Genomic DNA, 23,137 nt, shown 5'->3' with positions numbered 1-23,137 from the left:
AAATGCCTCACAAATAAGCTAATTCTTCTTAAGCCATCTAAATCCCCATCAAAGCGTCCCATTTGTCATCTTTATCCGAATAAACACTAGATAGAGAGAGAGAGACGAGAGAAGACAACAATGCGACCAACTTAATTGGCAAGTGACAAGGCAAAGTCAAATATCAATTACTGTCATAGTAAATGGCCACATTGTCAAAACAAATTTATTTAAACGTTTTGTTGATCTAGTATGTACACTTCTTAGTGCACTGTTTCCTCCGATACATCGAGTCAAAGGCTTATAAAAACCCTACAACCGGAAATATATGATTTAGAGTAAAGAACTTAATTGTTATTGTTATGTTTGACTGCAAAATAATACAAAATCATTATAATGAGATATGCATGGTGGCAGAGAGTATTGTTATGAAAAATGAGAGAGAGGGACGATGAGAGATATGTTGTGGGAAATGAAAGGAATGTGGAAGTTATATTTTTTTTAGTGCGGGCGGCGAACACTTCTAATGTTATCATTTTACTGTGCATGTCACAATGTTGTTGATATAAGAAGATGAGCCAGATGGAATTTATGTGATTTAAGTGATGCAATAATAATTTGTTGTTCTTATTTTTTAATAGTAAACCTAGTAAAAGAGGGAAAGAATAAATTCGCTCTAAAAGAACAACTTTTACCAGAAAGTGGGACAATGAGAGATTTTTTTGTGAGAAATGAAAGGGATGTGGAAGTTTTTTTTTTTTTTTTTTTTGGGGGGGGGGGGGGGTTATACAACAACTGTTTTTGATCTATCGTCTTATAAAAAAATATTTACATTATGTTGTTATCAATTTGTTTGGAGCAATTTAAGCGAACATATCTATAATGATTGTTAAGCCACGATTAATTAGAAGAAGTTTTCCCAAGAAAACTTGAAATCCAACCTCAGATTAATATCAATCAAATCTTTTGTCGAATTTTAGATATATGTTTGCTAATGTGTACCATACCATACTGAGTAAATGTTCTCATTAGAAATTTGTACACTCTCAGTGACTCAGTAATTCAAATTCACACACATATCCTGAATTTTGGGATATATGAAGGCATTTGGCACGAGTTTTCTTTATAGACCAATGGTAAATTGTATATTTATATTCCTTGATCAGCTATAGAATACATTATACCGACACGTCGTTCCGTATTGAAAATCCAAAGTAAATTTTTGTCCCGAACGGAGTATTTTATGTAGGTATATTTGGCTACATTGGACCCCACTCAAAATTATGCATCTACTAAAATTCTATTTTCTTGTTTCGTTAACTATTGTGCCACACAATTCGTATTAAGGCCTAATTAATGGGACTACATTAAGTCCCGTTAATTACACGCTATTACTACTTTTCGAATAGAGGAGGCAGTGTTATTTTTATTGTTTTAATCGTTTATTCATTGATTTTCGTATAAGATTACCCACTTTTATGCAATGTTGTTTCCTACTAAAGGTTTCTTGAGGCTCATTTATAACAGCATAACTTCAATGATCTCATTTGATTTCTCAACACATAAATGGCGGTGACATTTATGTACATTTTGATTGAATCGAATCTAAGATAATATTTAAGGGACGTGATGACTTAGGAATAAACAATGCATGAGATTTGAAAAACTGTTTGGATTTCAATACAAAATTGAGTTTATTTGGTTATGTACCAGAGCTTTGACCTCAATGAAAATGGGGTAGAATCTGTATTTATTATTATTAATTTTGGATATGTTCAGAGTAACCCTTCCCTATTTACTTTTTTAAATACTACTACCATCATGACTTTCATTTCTAAATGTCTTTTGTAAATCTCTTGACCGCTAATTCCAAATACCTACATACCAACAAAGTTTTTGAACCTAGATGCGAGCACGAATAAATCAAATTGAAATTACAACTTTTGATGCTGCTGCAATCGACAAATTGTTAATTACAACCCAAGGCAATAGATATGTTGTTGGTAGAAAAAAAGCCAACAACTACAAAAGTAATAAATGAAAAATGAAATAATTTCGGCTTTATGTGATGGTATAAAGATTTGTAAGTGGATAAGACAAACAATAACAACAACAACAAGCATAAACTAGACACAAATCCATTCGATAAACCTCTTTACACTTGAGTGCTAATCAGGCGTATAAACACACGTACAGTACAGCTAACCCAGGTCTACGAAATTTGCTTGGTGTGGGACACATTGAAATGGATATGATGATGATTATTATTACATCATATTTGCATGCAATATCATCTAATGCCATCATTTTTTGCTATATTTAGGTCAAACTATTTAGCCTAACAATTGTTTGTTGTTTACTTTTTTTATTAATAACAATTTTTCTTTCTCTCTCTTTCTCATTTTAGTTTCCTGGACGATTTGGATCGGTTAGGCGCCAAAGATTATCAACCTACCGAACAGGATATATTGCGCACTCGTGTCAAAACAACTGGTATTGTTGAAGTGCACTTTTCATTTAAAAATCTTAACTTCAAGTAAGTAAATCGAATGTTTTTGTATTAGAATTTTAAAATAGAATAGAATTTGGTTTGTCAATGGTTTTATAGTCATGGCAAAATTAAAGAGGTAATCTCATTTACCAAATCGTTAATGGCAACCCTTTTTATATTTGGAACTCATCTACTCTTAAAATGATGACGCAAGGCAAGTGACATATATTTTGGTAACATTAAAAAATAAAGCCGTCGAATGTTTTCGCAATATTGAATGGAACAATTTTTCAGTTTTTACATATTTATTGACATAAACTAAAAAATATTTTTAGTTGTGGGATTCCCTTACTCATATTATATTTTTTCCACAGAACACGAGTTATGCGTACATTTCGAATGAGGAAGTTATCATTTTTATACCTTACACCACAAGGTGATCAGGGTGTTATGTATTTGTTTGTAACAGGCAAAAGGAAAGGAGTTAGACCCAAAGTTCATTTTGATGATCACATTCTGATGACGCATTTATTGCACGATCCAGATGAAATTATCATATTTGTTCAATCCAAGGACGAACTCTATTGAAATTGGAGATAATCGGTCAAAATTTAGATATAGCTCCCATATATATCTTCTTCAGATTTGCATTTTATTGTGCACCAAACGTGTAATATCAACCCAAATAGTATGGAATTTTGCACATACGGCCAAATTAGGTCTGCAAATAAGTATGCCAAATTCGATCGAAATCGGTCCAGGTATAACTATAACTCCCATATATATTGTTCATCCGATTTGTTATTTTTGTCTTCCGACAACGATATTTGGGGAACAACGATATTTGGGGAATTATATATACAGCTCAGAAATACCTTTGTCAAGTTTTATCGAGATCGGTTCACATTTGGATATAGCTCCCATATAAATCTTTATCTGATTTCACGTTAAATGTGCATCAAATGGATAATACAAGCACGAATTGAAAAGACATGAATGCCTCGACATATTCAGTCCTTTGGACTTTAAATTATAACTATAATCATAGTTGATATGATTTAATTCTCACAAAATCCCCATAAAAATGTTAATTTTTTATGAAAAGCTCTACTATATATGCGAAGTGGTGTAAGGTATCATAAAGTCGGTCCCGCCCGACTTTAAGACTTCCTTTACTGCTTAATTGTAAAAGTTAGATGTTGTAAAAAATGAAATATAAAAAAATTTTACATCATATCGGATGAAAAAATGATTACCAGTCTTCAATGTTTACTAGTCTCCAATATTGGTCAGTCTCCAATATTTCGTAAAAATTTTTCAACATCTTCAGGTCTAAGTTTCAATGGGGTCACCATTAAAAACTTGCTTTTCTTTACGGCAAACAATCTGTGTGTGAAATGGAGCTAAGATTATGTTTTTCCCGTTCACTTTTTGTAGCATACTTTAAGGAGTTCATTAAACATTCCTTGGATTAATAGGTGGTTTAATTAAAACTAAATATCAGTTTTATCAAAGAATTTAATCACATTTTGGATAGAAAATAAATAATAAAATATATATTATAAATTTTATATAATATTAAAAATCCTAAGCTCAAATTTCATTATTTTCTTTTGTGTTTTTTTCTTACAGATTGTTCGATGTTGGTGGCCAACGTTCGGAACGAAAGAAATGGATCCATTGCTTTGAAGATGTCACTGCGATTATATTTTGCGTTGCCATGTCTGAATATGATCAAGTTTTGCATGAAGATGAAACTACAGTAAGTTTTGAATTATCTTTAGATTTTTTTATGTTATTTCAACTAATTTTGTTTTACTCTTTTTCTATTTTAGAACCGAATGCAAGAATCATTAAAACTATTTGACTCCATTTGCAATAATAAATGGTTTACGGATACTTCGATCATTTTGTTCTTGAACAAGAAGGATTTATTCGAAGAGAAAATCCGAAAGAGTCCACTGACAATCTGTTTCCCCGAATATACAGGTATGTTGGAAAACTGAGTACCTTACATTTAACTATAATATCGGCAGGAATAGGTTAGGGTATACAAATTGCACTCTACCTTGGGATGACCAAAATTATTGGGATTATTTAAAACAGAATGTCATTCTTAATGTTCCGAAATATCTGAAGAAAATTTTTACAATTTAACAAGAAAGTACAAACCAAAGAAAGCTTTTATCTTCAGAATAGCTCTAAAACGGCCGGTCATTTATAGCAGTAAATAGTCCAAAATGTCTTATCGAAAACCTTACGCATGCAAATTTCTATCTATGAAAAACCATTGGAGGAATTCTCATAGTTTTCTATCAGTAGAAGATATTTACAAGGAAATGTTACTTATAAAGGGTAAAAGTTTTTTTTTAAAGAACATAAAATTCAGAAAAATGTATGAAATCGGTTCAAAAAAATTAATGTTTAATTCATTTTTTTATATTCATATAATTTAATGTTTGAAGGTTATTTCATGCAAATGTTGACCGGGACTGCGCCTTAAATGGTCCATCCGCTAAGTCTAATTTTGGAATACTCTCTCTCAAAATTTCGGCCGGTATCTCACGAATAAATGCTTCAATGTTGTCTTCCAATGCGTCAATCTAGGTTCAGTTGTAGATCAGGTGCAATATCGGCCCACTCCATCAAGTACCTCCCCCACAATGAGTCAAATTTTTGAATAATAAAAACTCTTATAAAATGTGATCCAGGAGTCCGATTGCCTTCAAATTACACACATGCCATTATTTTTACTAACACAAGATATGCTGTGAAGATTTGAATATCCATGAAGCTTATAAACGCATCACATCAAATTCCATTGAGACTTGGAAAATCTCAATATTTCTATCAACACAAGATCTGTTATAAAGATGGTAGAGATCGGACCATTACCTCTCCCCCACTTAGGGTCCAAGATTTTAAAATATAAAACGTTAAAAGATAGGGAAATAAGCATACAACTCTCTTCAATTTTCAAATATTCAAATATTCTTGCTTGCTGTTGTGAAGATGATATATACCGGCGAGCCCCTTCAAATACCTCGCCCACAAAGAGTCACAATTTTCAATATTTTAACCTGTCATAACTTGTGTAACACGTCGGCGGTGGCTCTTTACAATTTGTTATATTTTAATATTTCTCTTAACCAGAAACCTGAGATGAATATGGAATTTATGATTTCGCATAAGATTGGATATAAATTTTAGATTTTCTGAGCTGAGGGTATACATCTGTTGATAAAACCGACCGATACTTCATAACTAGTTTGATGCTCTCTCGAAATATTTATCAGATATACCATTAACTAGAAAGTCATTTTGGCTGTGGAAACTGGTCTATGAGACTCCCTTTTAAACAAGTCCACTCATTAGAACTTATAACTACGAAAATCCCCCTACCACGTTTTGTAAAGTGTTCCATATATACCTCTTAGATTATGTTATTTATAGACAACTTCGTAAGAAGCCTTCAGTCTATTAAATATCTCTAAGAGTCACTATTTCTCTTAAAGGTTAGCCATTTGTAGAAAAAATCTAAACCGAAACTTACATTAAAGAAATCCTCATGGGAGAGGTACTAAGGTTTCGTCTTGGATGAATTCTTGATTAATTCCAGTTTTGACAAATAAATGAATAATAACTTAACTCGTATTTTCTTTATTTTGCGTACTTCTTTCCAGGTGGTCAAGAATATGGCGAGGCAGCTGCATATATCCAGGCTCAATTTGAAGCGAAAAACAAATCAACCTCAAAAGAAATTTACTGCCACATGACGTGTGCTACAGACACAAACAACATCCAATTTGTATTCGATGCTGTCACTGATGTTATTATCGCCAATAATCTCAGAGGTTGCGGTCTTTATTAAACAAACATTTTTTCTCTCCAAAACAAAACAAAAATCAGTCATTACAACAACAACAAAATGAAACGACAAAAAATATTTATTTAGAAACAAAACAGAAAGATGAAAATTAAGAGAAAAATATGAAAAGAAATCTAAAACCAGCAACAAACAATAACATGTTCTAAAATATCAGAAAACCAAACTACAACAAAAATGGAATGGACAAAAAAAATGTATAACAAAAAAAAACAAAACCCACCATCTTCAGAAAAAAAATCTGTGTAAAGAACAGGAAAGAAAAAACAAAACAAACAAATATCACACACAAATTAAACAAAAAGATAGTAAGAAAATTCATAAAATAATACTGCTACTATGTTTGTAACAATTTGCAAAAGAAGTCAGCATCTCTCATCATCAATCTCTACAACAAAAGAAAAAAACCAACAGCAGAACTAAACAAAAGAAGTCCCATATAAGTAATTCTCTCTTTCTCCAAAAAAAGAAAACATAGAATTGAATTTATTTTTGTTTCTCTCAGCCTTGCAGTGATGATGCTACGAATTTCAAATCCCTGGATTTGTGGTATTTTTTTACAAGCATTTCTAAAAATGTAGAAAACTCAGTCATGATATCGAGTGATTTGAAATGTTTTAAACATTTTCATTGCAAGTGAAATCTTTATTTAATTTATTTAAATTTAAGTTAGTTGCAATTCTTATTTATTTATTACCTTTCATTTCGCTCTAAACGTACATATACATATGTATGTATGTATAACAATCTATATACACTATACTGTAATTATAGTTATTTTTTTGTGTTGTCCATGTGTATGTATAAATGGATAATAACATGTGTATGTGTGTTATTCTTTTTCTTTCATAGTTTGTTTGTTTATTTTTTAAAAAATTAGGATACAAAAACATAACGACGACGTAAACAGAAACATTCTTAGTCAAACGTATGCCACAAACCAGAAATGAGAAGGTTTTTTATTATTATTTATAAATATTGAAAAATATAAAGGAATTTTTATATATATATATATACATACATTTCTTACAATTACAATTTAAAGCACAAATTAAACAATCTACATGCTACAAACAAGAGCAACAACTTTAAGTTATTTAACATACGCACACACACACAAAACAACAACTACAGGCTGTATAAATTATTTGTTTTTTTTTATTTTAATATTATATTTTACAATCTCAATAATATTTTAAGATTTATATATATCTGTATTTTTTAATGTGAGATGATACATATATAATAATACATACACAATTTTGTTTAATTTACTTGCCATATTTTTATTTGTAGTTGTTTAACAAACAAACAAATGTGTCTAAAAAACCCAAACCTTTAATTTTACATAAAAATTTGGGTTTGTTTTAACAAATTCAATTCAGTTCAAATTTATTGAGTCTCTGTTTTCAACACGAAAATTGACAATTTAGTTGTAGTCTGTTTTGTAAATTCCAAGAGGAAATGAAATACTTGGACGATTTCAAGGAAAATGCCAAGCCCTTCTATAGCAGAATTCCTTGCTAACTCTAATGAATTTCAGGATTAGGTATTATTGTGGAAGAATACATAATATTCCAATTTGTTTAAGTGGCTGCACAAAAAGTCTTGGTGGTGTTGAATAACAATCTAGAGAAAAAAATAAAATAAAATATTAAAATTACACAATTTAAAAAAGAGTTTTACCGATCGAGATCGTATATTCAAGCAATTGACCGCAATTATATTCCCTCGACCATGGAATGTGGAAAATATTCCGCAAAAAGGGTAAAAATATTACATCTTTCCTAATATCTGGAAAACGTTGGTTGGCCACTACTGGCCCATATAGTGAATCCTTTAAACAACCATCTTAGAGAAAGCCCCATATTATTAATATTAACTTCTCTATTAATAGATTGCTTTAAGGACTACGAAGGCATTTGTTCGTCACTGTATTAATGTTTGACGAATAATTCTTGGAGCAATATCCAATGGCAGCATTGTGATTTTCGTACTTGAATGTCACATTCGAACATTTTGAGATTCTTGCAGAGACATAGAAGTATAAAGATAGGACAAGTAAGAGTCAAAATATTGACGCCAGTAGTGACGTCAACATTTTCTGATTTACCGACAAAAATCGGAAGCTTTGAAACCCAAAAATTCGATATAAAAACGAAGATTAACTTGACAGTATCTATCGGTGGAGGTCTTAGCGACTTCCTTGATTTCGTCGGTAACTTATCGACAAATTTCGTTAATTACCGAAATTATATGCATTTTAATTTTACCGACACATTCAAAAATTTTGAGATTCTTCCAGAGACACAGAAGTTTAAAGAAAGGACAAGACAGAGTCAAAATATTGATACCAAGTGGATTTACCTTATTCAAACATTTTGAGATTCTTGTAGGGACATACAAGTTTTAATATAGGATAAGTCGCAGTCAAAATATTGACACCAGTAGTGGTGTCAATCTTTTTTGAGTTACCAACAAAAATCGGTAGCTTTGAAACTCAAAAATTTTATATAAAAAAGACGATAACGTTCACAACACTGGTATCTTTCGGTATGTCTCAGAGACTTCTCTGATTTCGTCGCTAACTTATCAACAAATTTCGTTTATTACCGAAATTATATGCATTTTAATTTTGCCGACTTTTGTCGATAACTCAAAAAATTAATTAGAAAATTTCACTATAGGCGGATTTACATCTGATATCATAACAACATCCTCACAAATGTTAGGTAGTTTTAACAGCAAATTTTTGATCTACAGAGAATGTTATTCGTAAAACGAATCTGTAATGCATTTTGTCCAGTCTTTACCATTTTATGTCTTTGAATCCTTAAATTTTTTCTGTATTGCATTTAGTCCAGTCTTTACCATTTTATGTCTTTGATACTTGTTTCTGAAAAGAACAAATAAAATTGTGTACATTTAGATACGTATTTTAAATGAAAAAGCATAGATTTGAGATGAGACTTTTGACATGAATTTCTAAACACGATAATAATTCTAATATTATAAAACAAAAGATTATTTCTGTGTATGTATGTGTATTACTTTGTATATGTATTTAATATAATCAATATTCCCCATATATTTACAAATAGTAGAATGGCATTTAACAGTTTTTTTCTTCTTCACTCTCTCTGCAAACAAAGTATTTTAAATTTTCTTTTGATTAGCTTTTGAATTAAATAGAAAAGGAAACAAAGAAAGCACAAACATAACTTAAATTGTAATTTATATTCGACCAAGAAATATATTTTAAGCTCTCTAAATGTTGGCAAATGTTTTTTCTTTCTTTCCTATGTAATTGTAATATGATTTTCGGTGTATTTTTATTTGTATTTATTTCGAAAAATTGTTTATTTCCTCTTCTTGTAACCACAAAAAACAACATTTTTAAACAAACTAAATTTAAACTCCTCTCCAAAACCCCCACACAAAGAAAAAGAAATATTTATAATTAATATACATAATATAAAAATTAACAGATAATAAGTCAAATGTTATAAAATAAAATAATATTTATATAAATGTATGTAATTAAGGATGCTCGACACAAAACAGGAATAACACTATTTTGTCATGTGTTCTTTTCTCTAACAGAAAATATATTTTTATGTTTGCCGTTCCTTCTTGTTTTTATTTTTTGTGTACGTAAACATTTCCAATATTACAACAACGAGTTTTATATATTTCATGAAAATAGTGTTGTTTTAATTGCTGTCCGAGTTCCTATATTGATTAGTTTTTTTTATTTAATGGTTCCTCATCGAGAAGGCGATAAAATATGAATGCGCAAGCAAGCAAATGTAAGCATGCATTTTTTTTATTGGAAATTTTCTTCTTTCGAACAAAATAATAACAAATCTGAGAAAGTATTTAAATATTTAATTTAGCAAACAACAAGAACAAAAACCAAAAATTTCATCAATGCATAATGAATTACATATTTAATTTAAATCTATAATAAATATATATTAAAAAATTAATAAAAAAAAACAGAAAAAAAATTGATTTTGTTTTCTTTTTCAAAAACAAATTGTAAAAATGTAATTTTTTATTTGTCAGACCATTTAATTTAAAGCACTTGAAAGCTGAACGCAATTCCTTGGCAAACGTTGGTAAGTTTATGCGAAAACAGGGTGGGATAAAAAAACTGCAACAAAATCAAACGCCATAATTTTTACATTTTTTGCTTTTAAATTTTATTGAACGAAATCAAAAAATGTCAAATTTTAGAATAAGTTTAGATTTTTTCGAATTGGTCACCTTTGGCACGAAATATGGCCTTCAAACGGCAAATAAAACCACACGTCACACACTGCCCGAATTTTGCTCTGAGGTATTTTGGCCCATTCCCGGCGAAGCGCTTGCTTAAGGTGATCGACACTTTGGTATTTTTTAGTGCCAACCTTGCTTTCCAAAATACTCCAGACACAATAGTCCAACGGATTGGTATCCGGAGATTTTGGTGGCCATTGTGCGCTGGAAATGAAGAGAGGAACATCATTTTGTAACCATTCTTGGGTGCGGCGTGTTGAGCGCGATGGTGCTGAGTCCTGTTGGAATGGCCAAGTGTTTGCGTGCCCAAGGTTTTAATACACCCTCCAGAATATTTTTGCGATAATATTGGGCATTTATTCTGATGCCCTAGGTGTATTAATACGAGCGGAGAGCGACAATTCTTACCACAATGCTTTTGTATGCTTGTAAACATTATAATGAGCTGTAACTGGAAAAATTTTAACAGCTGTCAGACGAGTGGCTAACAAATGATGGCATTCTAAAATTGGCTGCAGTTTTTTATCTCGCCCTGTATTCCTGTTAATTTTAAAATTTAAAAAAAATAATAAATGAATGGCACGATTATTGGAAATATTAATATTTCATACAACTTCGTAAATAATCAGCTTATCGTGATATTTTTTCATTCGAAGCTCAAATTGTATTCGAACTTATCTGCTTTAAATTTTTCAATTTAGGTACCATTATTAATCATTTTCTCAAGCAATTTTTTTCAGTATTTTTCTAAACCAAATTTTCCAAAGTTATCTTAATTTGGCCTGTATTTTATTAAAAACATTAACTTTTGGCAACGACAATTTAGAGGGAATTACTAACTGACCATTAAACTGAATACATGCATAAATATTTCATTTTTTTTTTTAAATTATACCTTCTATAACAACAACTATACAACCAGCATTTAACAACTTTTAAAGCTCATATTTATACTTTTTTAAAAGCACAACTTCATCTTCGAAAATAAGGAATAAAATCAACAACAACAAAAGAATGAGAAAAGATATCTTAAAAAACCAAAACTAATATAAATCACAAAACAACATACCTATACATTTAAATACCAAATAAAAACAATAAAAAACATGGACAAAATAAATTAAACAAAAGTATATATATTAAACAAAAAAAAACTAATTTTTTCTCTTCACAATTTTTACAGAAAAATTATCATTAAAGAAAATTAAAAGAAACAAAACAACATTATTTACCATTAAACAAATAAAAAATAGCAAACTTCAAAGTGACCATTTTTACAAATAATAATAAAGACAACAAGAACAAATCTCTAAACAAAATGAAGAAAAAAACACAGATTATTTGTAATTATATTTATTAAAAAAACAACAACAAAAAATAATTTAAATTAAAAAACCAAAACACAAATAGATTAAACGTTTACATTAATAACAAGAAATTAAATGAAAAAAACAAAAAAAAATCTCCAATGCAAAAAAAAAAAAACAACAAAAAGATGTAATTATAACAAACAAAAAAGTTATTTACTAGAAATATTTCAAATAATTTTGAGAGAATATTAAACAAAATCATTAAAAATAAAATAAAAACAATACAGCAAGAAATTTAATATGTTTCATCATAGTGAAAAACAAACAACAAAACAAAACATAAAACAGGAGATAATACATCCTCTAACTCTGCAGGAATATATCTACTACGTACATACATACTTATACAAATTGGGAGAGACTATGGAAATAAGGCAAACAAAATTTTACAATAACGTTTTACAATATAAAACATTTTTTTAAACTTTTATTTCATGGAAATAACCAATTCCTTTTTTTTGTGGGATTTACTATCTTAAGTTTGATTTTTCTAGTTTTTCAAAGTTTAACTATAAATAAGTTATGTTACCAATTTTTTAACTTTTTTCAATTACTTGAACATTAATAGTAATGTCTGGTAACGTTTCATGCAAGAATTGTCCAGCAAATTTTTTCTGAGAGAGTAAAGTAGTTTTATTCTCTTTTGCAAGAAAACTGTGAGAAGTAAACAGACGGAATCCCTGCAAAATCAGAGAACAATTTAAATGTGAAACATTTAAGAGGAAATAATGTTCCACAATTTAAACAAAATTCCCATATGGTTTTTTTTGAGATTTAGTATAGAATTACAATAAATAAAGAATGATTTTTTTCTTTATTTTTTAAGGTTTAATAAATCTGATTGCAAATATTTCTAAAAAGAAAACTTCCGTTAAAAAACTTCATAAAACAGTTCTGTTTCTTTCTTTTTTTCTTCGGACTTTTTTCCCTTTGTCTCTCTCAATTTCTATACGTGTCTGTATTAGAAACAATAAAAAAGAAGAAAATTACATATTATCCTTGTAAAAACTCATCATTCACATTTTTCTAAGCTCAAAACTCACAAGAACAAAATAAGACCACTTTTTCACATATATATACAAAAAAAACAAAAAGAAAACAACAAAAGCTTATAAACGGGAGCTATTCTAAATAAACTTACAAGACTTAATAAGGAAGTACTATATATAGCTGCATTCACAAATTGTATTCCCCAAAAACTAAGTTTTGTTGGAATTGTCTATTTGTCTCTCCCTAGGTTTATTTAGGTAGTTCAATTTCAAACTCAATACGCCCACTCACACACACACACATCTATACACAATCAAACATTTATTACTTTACACGCATTGCGTCGTCTTATACAACAGGCAGGACACCACATTTAATAACGGCTAGAATTTTTCCTGAATGACCTCTTTCAAAAAAAACCAAAAGATTAAGAAATGAATGAAACCAAATAAACAATAAAAGAAAAAAAACTACAAACGAGTTATTAATACTAGTTAGTAAAAGATCATTAGATGTTAAAAAAAAGTAAAGCTGTTAAGTTACAGTAATGAAATTTCTTAAAGCTGGTATTATTAAAAAATTAACCAGTTACAAAATCGCTTTAGTTGTCCAAATACAATTTGTGTGGTTTAGCTTTTACATGATTTTCAGAATGGTAAAACATGGGTTTCTTTGTATTTGTTATTTTTAAGTTTCAATACCTTTCCCTTTATCAAGATTCCGTAAAAATATTATTCTCATAAAAAATTAATACAAATTGATTCGTCAAGTAGAAAAAACTACTAAAATATGAAAAACCAAAATAAACACATTCGCAAAAAAAAACAAAGAAGAGTCCTTTAAAACCATATTTGTATGTAAAAGTAAAAAAAAAACAACAGCATAATAAAATCTCCCGGTGTTAGAGAGAGATAAAACTTTGAATTAATATAAAATTATATATTATATAATAAATTAAAATTAATAAAGAGACGGTAAAAACATGTAGTTTTCTTGGGAGCAATGGCTTTAAGGTGTATGCAATTGAATTGTCCTTCAAAATTATGTTATTTCAACAATGCACACTTTCTTGTGCATTGCGTTACTTACTCAAGTAATAATCATCATAAATTGTGGGCTATCATTTCAATGTGCAAGAAGAAGAATAGAAGTATCCCTTCAAAGTGATTGAAAAGTAAGTATTTGCGCGCCTTTACTTTAGCAGCTAGAGGGTAGAGTGTTTTACTCATTTGCTGCAGAAAATTAAAAAAATCATAATTAAAGGAATTTCCACGTAATTTTTTAACTAAATTCACATAAACATGAAGTGCAAAATACCCGAAATATCATGGCATAATCGTGATCCAGTATTAAGTGTCGATATACAGCCCAAATCCTCGGATAACATTTACCGTTTGTGCTCGGGTGGAACAGACGCTCATGTTCTAATTTGGTACATGAAATTGACGTCTGGTGACCATGGCGATATTGAATTGGATTTAGCCGCTGATTTAACTCGCCATCAAAGAGCTGTTAATGCCGTGAAATGGTCCCCGAGTGGAGAACTACTTGCATCTGGGGACGACGAGAGTGTAGTATTTATATGGAAGCAAAAATCTGACAGTGAACCAATAAATATTTTGGATCCTGCCAATGACCAAGACAAAGAAGTGTGGATCACTTTGAAGGTGTTGCGCGGTCACATGGAAGACATCTATGATTTAAGTTGGTCTCCAAACTCTCTGTTTTTGGTATCGGGATCTGTGGATAATTCTGCCATGGTGTGGGACGTACAAAAGGGCAAATCATTGGCCATATTGAGTGATCACAAAGGTTTTGTGCAGGGTGTAGCTTGGGATCCGAAAAATCAATACATAGCCACACTAAGCACAGATAGGTATGTTATTAGCTATATAAAAGCAAAAAACTGTCTAATCGCATAATTTTTTAGGTATTTACGTATTTTTGACATACAGTCGAAGAAAGTACTACATCGCATCAGAAAAGGCACACTGCCCGTTCCAGAGGGCAATGATTTGCATGGAAAAACAATGCATCTCTTTCATGATGATACACTTCAAACGTTTTTCCGTCGCCTTTGTTTTACACCAGATGGAAAGCTTTTACTTACACCAGCTGGCGTAACAGATTATGATGGATGCACCCATCCCCTACATACTACATATGTGTTTAGCCGTTTCAACTTCCGTCAACCGGCTATAGTTCTACCCTGTCCCGAACAATACACGGTGGCTGTACGTTGTTCTCCACTGCTGTATCGCCTTCGGCCGCATGATGAAGAAAAGAACCCACCCGTTGTTCCGTTGCCATATCGTATGATATTTGCTGTGGCAACGAAAAGTTCAGTTTACTTCTATGATACTCAACAGAAGCAACCGTTTGCATTAATTTCCAATATCCATTATACTCGTTTAACGGACATAGCCTGGTCGAATGATGGCCGTGTTGTGGTAGTTTCCAGCACGGATGGTTTTTGTTCGCTTATTACATTCGACGAGGGAGAATTGGGCGAAGTGTACGAGGATACTGATGCAGTGCTGGAAGCTGCTTTGGCCCAAGTTATTGCCAAGAATACAAAGTCAAAGAAAGCAAAGGATAATGACGGTAGAAATCGAAAATCATCAGTTGATGAAAGTAGTGAATCAAAAGTTGTAGCTACCTCAAAAGAATCATCTTTGGAGAAAATAGACGAAGAATTAAAACCAAAACCTGCGAAAACGGATGAAGAAAAACTCAACACTAGGGAAGATAAAGATGATACGCCAAAAGCTACACCAATTGCCATTAAACGAAAACCAGGAGGCACGGAAACTGCCAAAGATTCCACAGAAAAAAATAGTGACAAATCTCAGGCTACACTAATTGCCATTAAACGTAAACCAGGAGCAATTGAAAAGGCAGAAGAAGCCACAGAGAATGGCAAAGACAAATCACAGGCTACACCAATCGCCATTAAACGTAAACCAGGCAGTACAGAAACTCCTCCAAACAAATCAGAAAAAGAAGCAACACCAATTGGGATTAAGCGTAAACCAAGTCAAGGTGATGCTAAAACTGAGACTTCTGCAACAAAATCGGATAAGGAAAAGAAAGCAGATGCAACGCCTATTGCCATCAAACGCAAGCCAGGTCCAGTTAATACACCAGAAAGCAAAGGTGAAAAAGATAAACAAAAACCAACACCAATTGCCATCAAACACAAACCTGGGCCAGCTGATGGAAGTGCTAAAGAAAAAGCCGCTACACCCATTGCTATCAAACGTAAGCCAGGTCCCGTTGAAAATCCCAAGGAAGACGAAAATAAAACTACAGATGATGCAGAACAAAAAACTCCGACAAAAATTCCCAAGCCGGTTATAATTCTGGATAAAGAAATTTTAAGTTCAGAAGAAAAATTCGAATCTCCAGAAAAGAAGAGTCGTCCTGCAACACCTATATCGGTGAGACGGCATCCACGCACACCAAGCACCAGTTCACAGGTCTCCCAAAGTCCCACAACATTTGCTAAAGCCCTAAATTCAGTCGCCTCATCCTCTTCGGTGGAAGATAAACCTACTAAAACACCAATACGAGAGAAAAAGGCTACACCTATATCAGTGAGAAGGACACCACGCAATTCCATATCGGTTGCACCGGTAAATACTCCCACTTTAGTCGAGGAGGCTATGGATGCTTGGCCTTTAAATAAAGAAGAGTCGAATCAACCCCCGACCAAAACTACAACCATCACAAAGGAAGATGGTGTTAAACCACTGCCAACAAGCGATGTTACTTGCGATCGTACCGAGGACATTTGTTTAGTTTATGAGGAGACGGTGGAGGAAGCTCCAGCTATTTCTTCGTCACAGACAGAAAATGCTGCTAAGCAATGTGAAAGTAAGAATGAAAATTCAGCAAAGCCTCCAGTAACACCTAGTAATAAGACTCCAAGGCGAGTGGCTTTAAAGACAATATCAACTCCGAAATCAAAAAAGAAATTGTTAGATTAAGAGAAATAAATGATGCAATTTGTTGCTAATGTTGGTATTATTTCTGAAATATGTAGTTATAAGATTTGTCGAATCTATAAATATAATGTTCTTTTGGTTTACAACTCGTTTTTATCTTGAATGTGGCTGTTTAGGCATTGTGAAATCTAGATGGCGCTGTAACTCATAATCGTCATCCTTGAAGTATGCTTTAGATTTCATTGGTATTCTTGTTAAAAATAAAAGTAATCCTTGCTAATCGATTCTGTTTGCCTGGTATTTCGTGGATTTTACAAATTTGACTGAGAAAAAAAAAACGAAACGAAAAAAATTAACTACCACATACATACCTTTAAAATGGACCGGGAATCAAATAAAACAAGCTTGGTCTTGTTTAAAAACAATGTTATTTACTAGTAAGTAGTACATTTATATATTATGTATGCTTATTATTTATTTCTTATGAATAATTTTTAATATTTTAATGACGCATTTGTCCGCCTTGTTGCTGCTGCTGCTGTTGTTGCATTAAATGTTGCTGCATCTGCAATTGCTGTTGCATTTGTTGTTGAGTCATTTGTGTAGCCTGCTGCTGCTGTCCTGGCATTCCAGACATTTGTGGAGCATTCTGATTACCTTGCTGTTGTGATGGATTATTTGCCATGTTTTGCATTGAGCCTTGCTGGAGCTGTTGTTGTTGTTGATTGGTCATATTTCCAAAATTCTGTTGTTGCATTGAATTATTGACAAAGTTCGTTGGTGGCGCTGATTGTTGTTGCTGTTGTTGGGCCATTTGTGTATTAAGATTGCTGACATTTTGCATTTGTTGTTGTTGTTGTTGCTGAACATTTTCCGGGGGCTTATTATCGATGTGCTTGTCTTCGACAGTTAAATGACTAATGAAGCGTAGACGCATTTGTAATGCTGGTCTTAAACGCTTGATTATTGCTTCGCATTCATTCCTGATTTTGTTGCCAACATAAATGTATTTAATGTGATACAAAAAGTCACAAATGGGGTCTAGATATTCCAGAGGTGCGGGTCCATGTTGTTTATCTACAACTTCCAGCATTTCATAGAGTAATATGGCTAAGCTTGCCACACCATTGTGTTTCTCTATATCTATGCGTTGTAGAAACGGACCAAATACGTGACACAAAAATATCAATTGATGTTCGGTGCGTACACAGGGTTTAAGTTTTTGCGAAATGTACCTAGACAGGTCATGGAAAAAGTGTTAAATTAGATTCAATAGCCATGTAAGGTTGTCAATACTCACTTTATCATTGTGCCTAATTTAAAGCCACCCATATGATGGAAAATTGAATGGGCCACAGCCAAAATTACGGCATATGTCTTCTCTATCATGGCCTCACGTACCATTTTAAAGTTGAACATTTCAAATGCATTGAAACGATATGACCATCGCAGCATTTTGGGCGAATTCATTACTTCTTGCAACCTTTCATAGATTTGACTCCAGTAGGCTTCCGGCAATTCGGCCAATACAATGCCTACAGAATTTAAATAGGCATGGATTTCCTTTTGTGGTATCAAGGCATAGCCTTTTACAATAACATCTATGAGATTATTGGCCACAATTTGTGGTGCAACTGGTAAGCTTAAGAGTTCCACACATGTGACATATCTAGCATGCGATGGAGCATTTGAGAATTCACTAAAACGCCAATCAGTGTTGTAGAATACGTTTTTACCACTTATGGCTGTTAAGGAAAGAAGGATCACTATTTTATTGCAGCTACATATGTAAAGGCCTTACTTTCTGTCAAGCGTGCAATGAGTTTTATATAATAAGATAACTCAGGATTCCACAGCAAATCTGGACTTTGCAAATACAGTTTGTACTGTTCGCTTACACACCAATTGGCCGGACGGATATCACAAAATGCACCTGTCACAGCACTAACCTATATCGAGATAAACACAAAACGTGATAGTACGAAATTTTTGTGGCAACTTGTGATTTATACTTTACCAATTTCTTTTTCAACGACGGCCGCTCTCTCAAAATCCGTTCATAGAAGTGTAATGTGTTGTATAAATATGTAATGGGACGATCTGAAAGTGTGTATGTTTACAATAAAATTTTAAGCGAAAAATTAGGGGTTTTGCTGTCTTACCATGGAATTTGTATAAAATACTCAAATGATCTAGAATCACTTCTGCAATTTGATGGACATGTTGCATTTCAATGAAACGATGTATGACCACATCCAACACCGGTAAGAAACGCAGACAAACATTGGAAAAATACACTGGCAAAGGTGGATGTGATGCTGACTCATCTGGAGCAAATTTCTCGGGGAACTTCTGATGGAAGGACAAATGTTTCTCATGCCTTTAAGATAAATTGAATTTAAGTAGTTCAAGCAATTTTCCAGACCTTTAGGTTTTGTGCTTACCAATTATTTTGTTTCCAATGATCAGGATTTTCTTTACAAAATTCTGTAACGCGATTACGCAACTCCGAAGTTTTTAGTAGTAAAAGTTGTATAATAAGGAAACAAACCCGGGCCTCGTTGCCTTCTTGGGTGCGTAGGACCAGACACAAGACCACGCGATCTATGGTTACCACATTGTATTTCCATATCATGTTGTTAATTGAATCGACGCATTTATGTATGAATTCCTTGCCGTTGATTGAGTTCACTTCACTAACTAAATAGTCACAAAGTTTTCGTAGATTTGCCGACAAGGCCCGGGCACTAATGCCTTCCAGTATCCTGTAAGATAAGATCACCAACATTATTTCCCACATTTATTATTCGATTCGACTAACTCACTTGTAGGCAACTGGACTTATACTTTCAGTTTCCCATATCATTTTATAGAGCAGACACAAAAACAATGGACTTGTATTGGGCTTTATAAAATGATTGATAATGTCGTTTTCGTTACTCATCGATGTCCAGGTGCGATATTCTTCCTCTACGGATTTTTTGAGCAACTGCTTATTTTCCACGGGATGATTGTTTTGGGTAAAGAATTCCGCCAAGGCGGGTGGAAAACAGGCCAATGAATGTGAAGCCCAGGAATGTGGAGTATTTTGCATAATTGTCGACAGTAAGTCTTTGCACAAGGGCTGAATTTCTTCTCCGGATCCGGTGATATGCATTGCTCGGGCTAAAGATAGAATAAAAACTCGGTTAAGCTCTTCGCTCTCGGCAGATGTTACAGATCCCGGTGATTTCTCATTGAAATATAAAGCAAGTTGTGGCTGAAATTCAACTGAGCCCAAGCCATTTATTAAACGAAGTGCTGTTGATTCAAAACTGTTGTGATTTGAAATAAGATTTAATACAGTAAAAATTAAAATTTGCAAAGCTTACCATAAATTCAGCTGCATTTTATTGGTTTGGGGAATGGGTGCAAAATTGTGAAGATGCGATATTAACTGCACCCGATAATGTGTGGGAATGTGATGTAGTCTATAGGAGAACATTTCCAGAAGAGTATGTAGCATTCCCCAAGCTTGATGTTTGAATACCGAGGGCAATAATTGAGCTGTAATGAAATATGGTGGTGGTGGTTAGTCGTAAGAAATAGTTCATTCACGCTTCACTCACTTAAAAATCCCTTGATGCCCAGCGATTCTATCTCAGTGTAGACCAAAAGGCGAGCATAGGTCTCAATTAATGCCGGTGTGGGTACAGAGGTCTTGCATTGGGCATGTTTGATCATTTGGGAAACAAACCTAGAAGGAATATTTTTGAAATTTGTTTGAATCTGCTTATTTTTGATACCCACCCATGAATTAAGGACATTTTGCTGTGAACGGTTAAACTGTCCAATACGACCATAGAATACGGTACCGGTTGTACTGGAGCACCTGTAGATGTTTTAGCATTACCTGCCAAAGCCTCGACCAAAAGGTTCATGGGTCTGGTGAAATATTCCTGATTAGTGGAGTATGCATTGCAAACCAGAATAATGCGAAAATCTGTACCCAGATTCATGGGCATTATGGCATTGGGCATGATCAAATGCTGTAAATAACTGAAAAGTATTTATTATATTGTTCCTCTTAACGTAACTTCTTCCCAATTGATTTACATACTCGTAATGACCTTTCAATGCTATCGGCAGGGGACGAGAGATATTCATATTCGATGCTCTGGCTTTTTTCATTAAATGTATCCAAATGCAAATGGGGGCCATCTAAAACGTGATAATATTTGTAAGCATAATCTATTGGTGTTTGCCAGAGTACTTTGGCTGGACAATAAACTATAAATTTTTGAGTATACCTGTCTCAGTAATGAAGATTTATTACAATCTGGCAAATTCAGGGGCTCTTGTTCCGGATACAATAAATCAAACAATTTGAACATAGGGAAAAAGTTCTCAATCTAGAACAAAATGATCCAATACAAAAAATATAAGTCTTCAATATTCAGATTAGATATACGGAATAATGACTTACCGGATTTTTTTGTATACTACCGGAAATAAATTGCAATAATATCCACATTAGATTATCCCTGCCTTTGCGCAGCTCCTTTTTGGACAACTGAAATAATTTGTAAACATAAACAGATTTTATGAAAAAAGGGCCAATTTCCCCTACATACCTTATCGCACAAGGCCAAGACAATGTGTGTAAAACTAGCAAATTGAAAGAGCACAAAGTAGATAAGTTGCGAAGACAAATGCAACCAAGCCCATTCATTGTGGGGTATTTGTTCTTCAGGAGAATTGAAACCACTGCCAGCTGCATTGTCATTTGTTTCAGTCATTTCCATGGCATTAATAATTAAATTCACCAATTGATCTTCCAATGTAGTACAACGTTGTTTTTGTTGCTTTTGCAGATTTAGCATTATCGAAACCATTTCCTTGGAATAACTTTGTGCCAAGACATAGCGTAAAAGTTGTGGCTGCTCCTCCAGCTCGAAGGGTAAAGTACCCTTGTAGGTAAATGTCAAATTATTCGAATCGAGTTTCCATGAATTCATCATATGATCGGCATAACCATAATGTTCAACAATTGGTAACATATGTACGTGGCCAATTATGGATACCATCTGTGCAGTCATACGAAATTCCTCCAGGGCATCTGTCATCAAGGAGTTTAATTTCTAAATGAAATGAACAGTGGTTAGAGATTAACAGTTTCCCTAATGTAAAAAACTTACCCAATGATGGAGTGAGGGTTTCATAAATTCATTGGCAATGAAATATGCCGGCAATAAACAACTGTTTCGATCAAATATGTATCGTATAGTGTCTTCCAAAGCCAATAATTGTGGTATATATGTTACATTGACGTTGAAAGGAAAGGTTTCAGCCTTATCACGGGTTATCTTCATTATTTCACGTACATTCTTGTAGTCGACGTGATGTATGACTTTCTTAATCAATTGGAAACTTTCGATCCAGAAGAGTTTGTTCTCATAATTAAGTTTGTCGCAAAGAAGGATCTTTTCACAAAGCAATCTAAAATAGAAGGAAGTTGTATATTCTTAGAGGGATTTCTTGCGGGAATTTATCTACTCACTTAGCAGTTATCAGATGTAATTCTGTTAGTTTGCCTAGAGTAGACATCAAAACCTTTAGGTGATTCGCGTTAGTTACAGTGGCTGCTTTCTGCAAGTATTGTCTCACCACATTCTCCTTGTTGTCTGGGTGGATATTTCCAAAGGCTTTTACTGGAAATAAGAAACATTTGGTTACAGCGGCGTTTAAGTTTATGTATGTTCCCCACTCACCTATGTCATTTGTAAACTTGCTTGCCTTATCCGCTTCTCCATTTGGATGGTAAACAATGACGCTGAGGAAAGCCTCTTCAATCGTCTCCACTTTCTAATGAGAAAAGAATAAATTACTTCGTCCAAGTCCAAAGAACTGCAAAAACTTACCAAATAATTGTTGAGCAGTGCTTGGACCTCCATATTTGCTACGTTTGGCACTTGATAGACGCAGGATTTCCAAAAGACCTAGATTGTTGACCGAGTATTTCACGCTTGGTTTTGCTTCATTAATGATATTAATGATGCATTGTTGTCCACCACCACGGTCTTGACGGTCTTGTCTGCTTCAATTGTTTATTGTTTTCCTTGAGATCCTATTTAATTATATTATTATATTAATTTATTAATAAAATAATTTTATTATTGGAGGTTATGTTGGCGTTGGATTTGTTTTATTGTTT

At 32.8% G+C, this 23,137-nt stretch overlaps 3 protein-coding genes across 4 annotated transcripts in view; 2 read left to right on the top strand and 1 right to left on the bottom strand.

The window, feature by feature from the left end:
* Positions 1-13,422, top strand: part of LOC101887825 (G protein alpha o subunit) — a 142,253-nt gene extending 128,831 nt beyond the window's left edge. For both annotated transcript variants that reach the window (XM_005174796.4, XM_005174795.4), the window contains exons 5-8: positions 2,387-2,515; positions 4,103-4,232; positions 4,306-4,459; positions 6,154-13,422. In XM_005174796.4, coding sequence (XP_005174853.1) covers positions 2,387-2,515; positions 4,103-4,232; positions 4,306-4,459; positions 6,154-6,341 — 601 coding nt within the window. In that variant the 3' untranslated portion in view covers positions 6,342-13,422. The remainder of the gene's footprint in view (positions 1-2,386; positions 2,516-4,102; positions 4,233-4,305; positions 4,460-6,153) is intronic.
* A 779-nt stretch (positions 13,423-14,201) lies between these two features.
* On the top strand, positions 14,202-17,090 carry LOC101894955 (chromatin assembly factor 1 subunit B). Its single transcript, XM_011294734.3, has 2 exons — positions 14,202-14,873; positions 14,928-17,090. Exons 1-2 carry the CDS (start codon positions 14,299-14,301, stop codon positions 16,984-16,986), a joined length of 2,634 nt encoding a protein of 877 aa, XP_011293036.1. The 5' UTR covers positions 14,202-14,298; the 3' UTR covers positions 16,987-17,090.
* A 263-nt stretch (positions 17,091-17,353) lies between these two features.
* LOC101894788 (mediator of RNA polymerase II transcription subunit 23) lies at positions 17,354-23,050 on the bottom strand. The gene is made up of 18 exons (XM_005174841.4): positions 22,845-23,050; positions 22,695-22,788; positions 22,484-22,634; positions 22,122-22,422; positions 21,558-22,064; positions 21,410-21,496; positions 21,234-21,335; positions 21,044-21,144; positions 20,734-20,982; positions 20,553-20,680; positions 20,316-20,490; positions 19,770-20,258; positions 19,389-19,709; positions 19,107-19,324; positions 18,962-19,044; positions 18,746-18,893; positions 18,245-18,689; positions 17,354-18,179 (listed from the first exon to the last, which is right to left on the bottom strand). The coding sequence occupies exons 1-18, from the start codon at positions 22,875-22,877 to the stop codon at positions 17,447-17,449; spliced, it is 4,365 nt and encodes a 1,454-aa protein (XP_005174898.2). The 5' UTR covers positions 22,878-23,050; the 3' UTR covers positions 17,354-17,446.
* Between the last annotated feature and the right edge of the window lie 87 nt (positions 23,051-23,137).

Source organism: Musca domestica, unplaced genomic scaffold, assembly GCF_030504385.1.
Source record: "Musca domestica strain aabys unplaced genomic scaffold, Musca_domestica.polishedcontigs.V.1.1 8, whole genome shotgun sequence".
Lineage (NCBI taxonomy): Eukaryota > Metazoa > Arthropoda > Insecta > Diptera > Muscidae > Musca > Musca domestica.
The sequence above is the reverse complement of the archived record's forward strand: the minus strand, read 5'-3'. Positions and strand labels throughout refer to the sequence as shown.

What these genes read in the sequence shown, in the direction of transcription:
- LOC101894955 (XM_011294734.3), top strand. Translation starts at nt 14,299, where the DNA reads ATGAAGTGCAAAATACCCGAAATATCATGGCATAATCGTGATCCAGTA. An exon ending in GCCACACTAAGCACAGATAG is followed by an intron (nt 14,874 to 14,927) that starts GTATGTTATTAG and finishes ATAATTTTTTAG; the next exon opens with GTATTTACGTATTTTTGACA.
- LOC101894788 (XM_005174841.4), bottom strand. Translation starts at nt 22,877, where the DNA reads ATGGAGGTCCAAGCACTGCTCAACAATTATTTG. An exon ending in TTACATCTGATAACTGCTAA is followed by an intron (nt 22,423 to 22,483) that starts GTGAGTAGATAA and finishes CTTCTATTTTAG; the next exon opens with ATTGCTTTGTGAAAAGATCC. An exon ending in TATTTTATACAAATTCCATG is followed by an intron (nt 19,045 to 19,106) that starts GTAAGACAGCAA and finishes ACACACTTTCAG; the next exon opens with ATCGTCCCATTACATATTTA.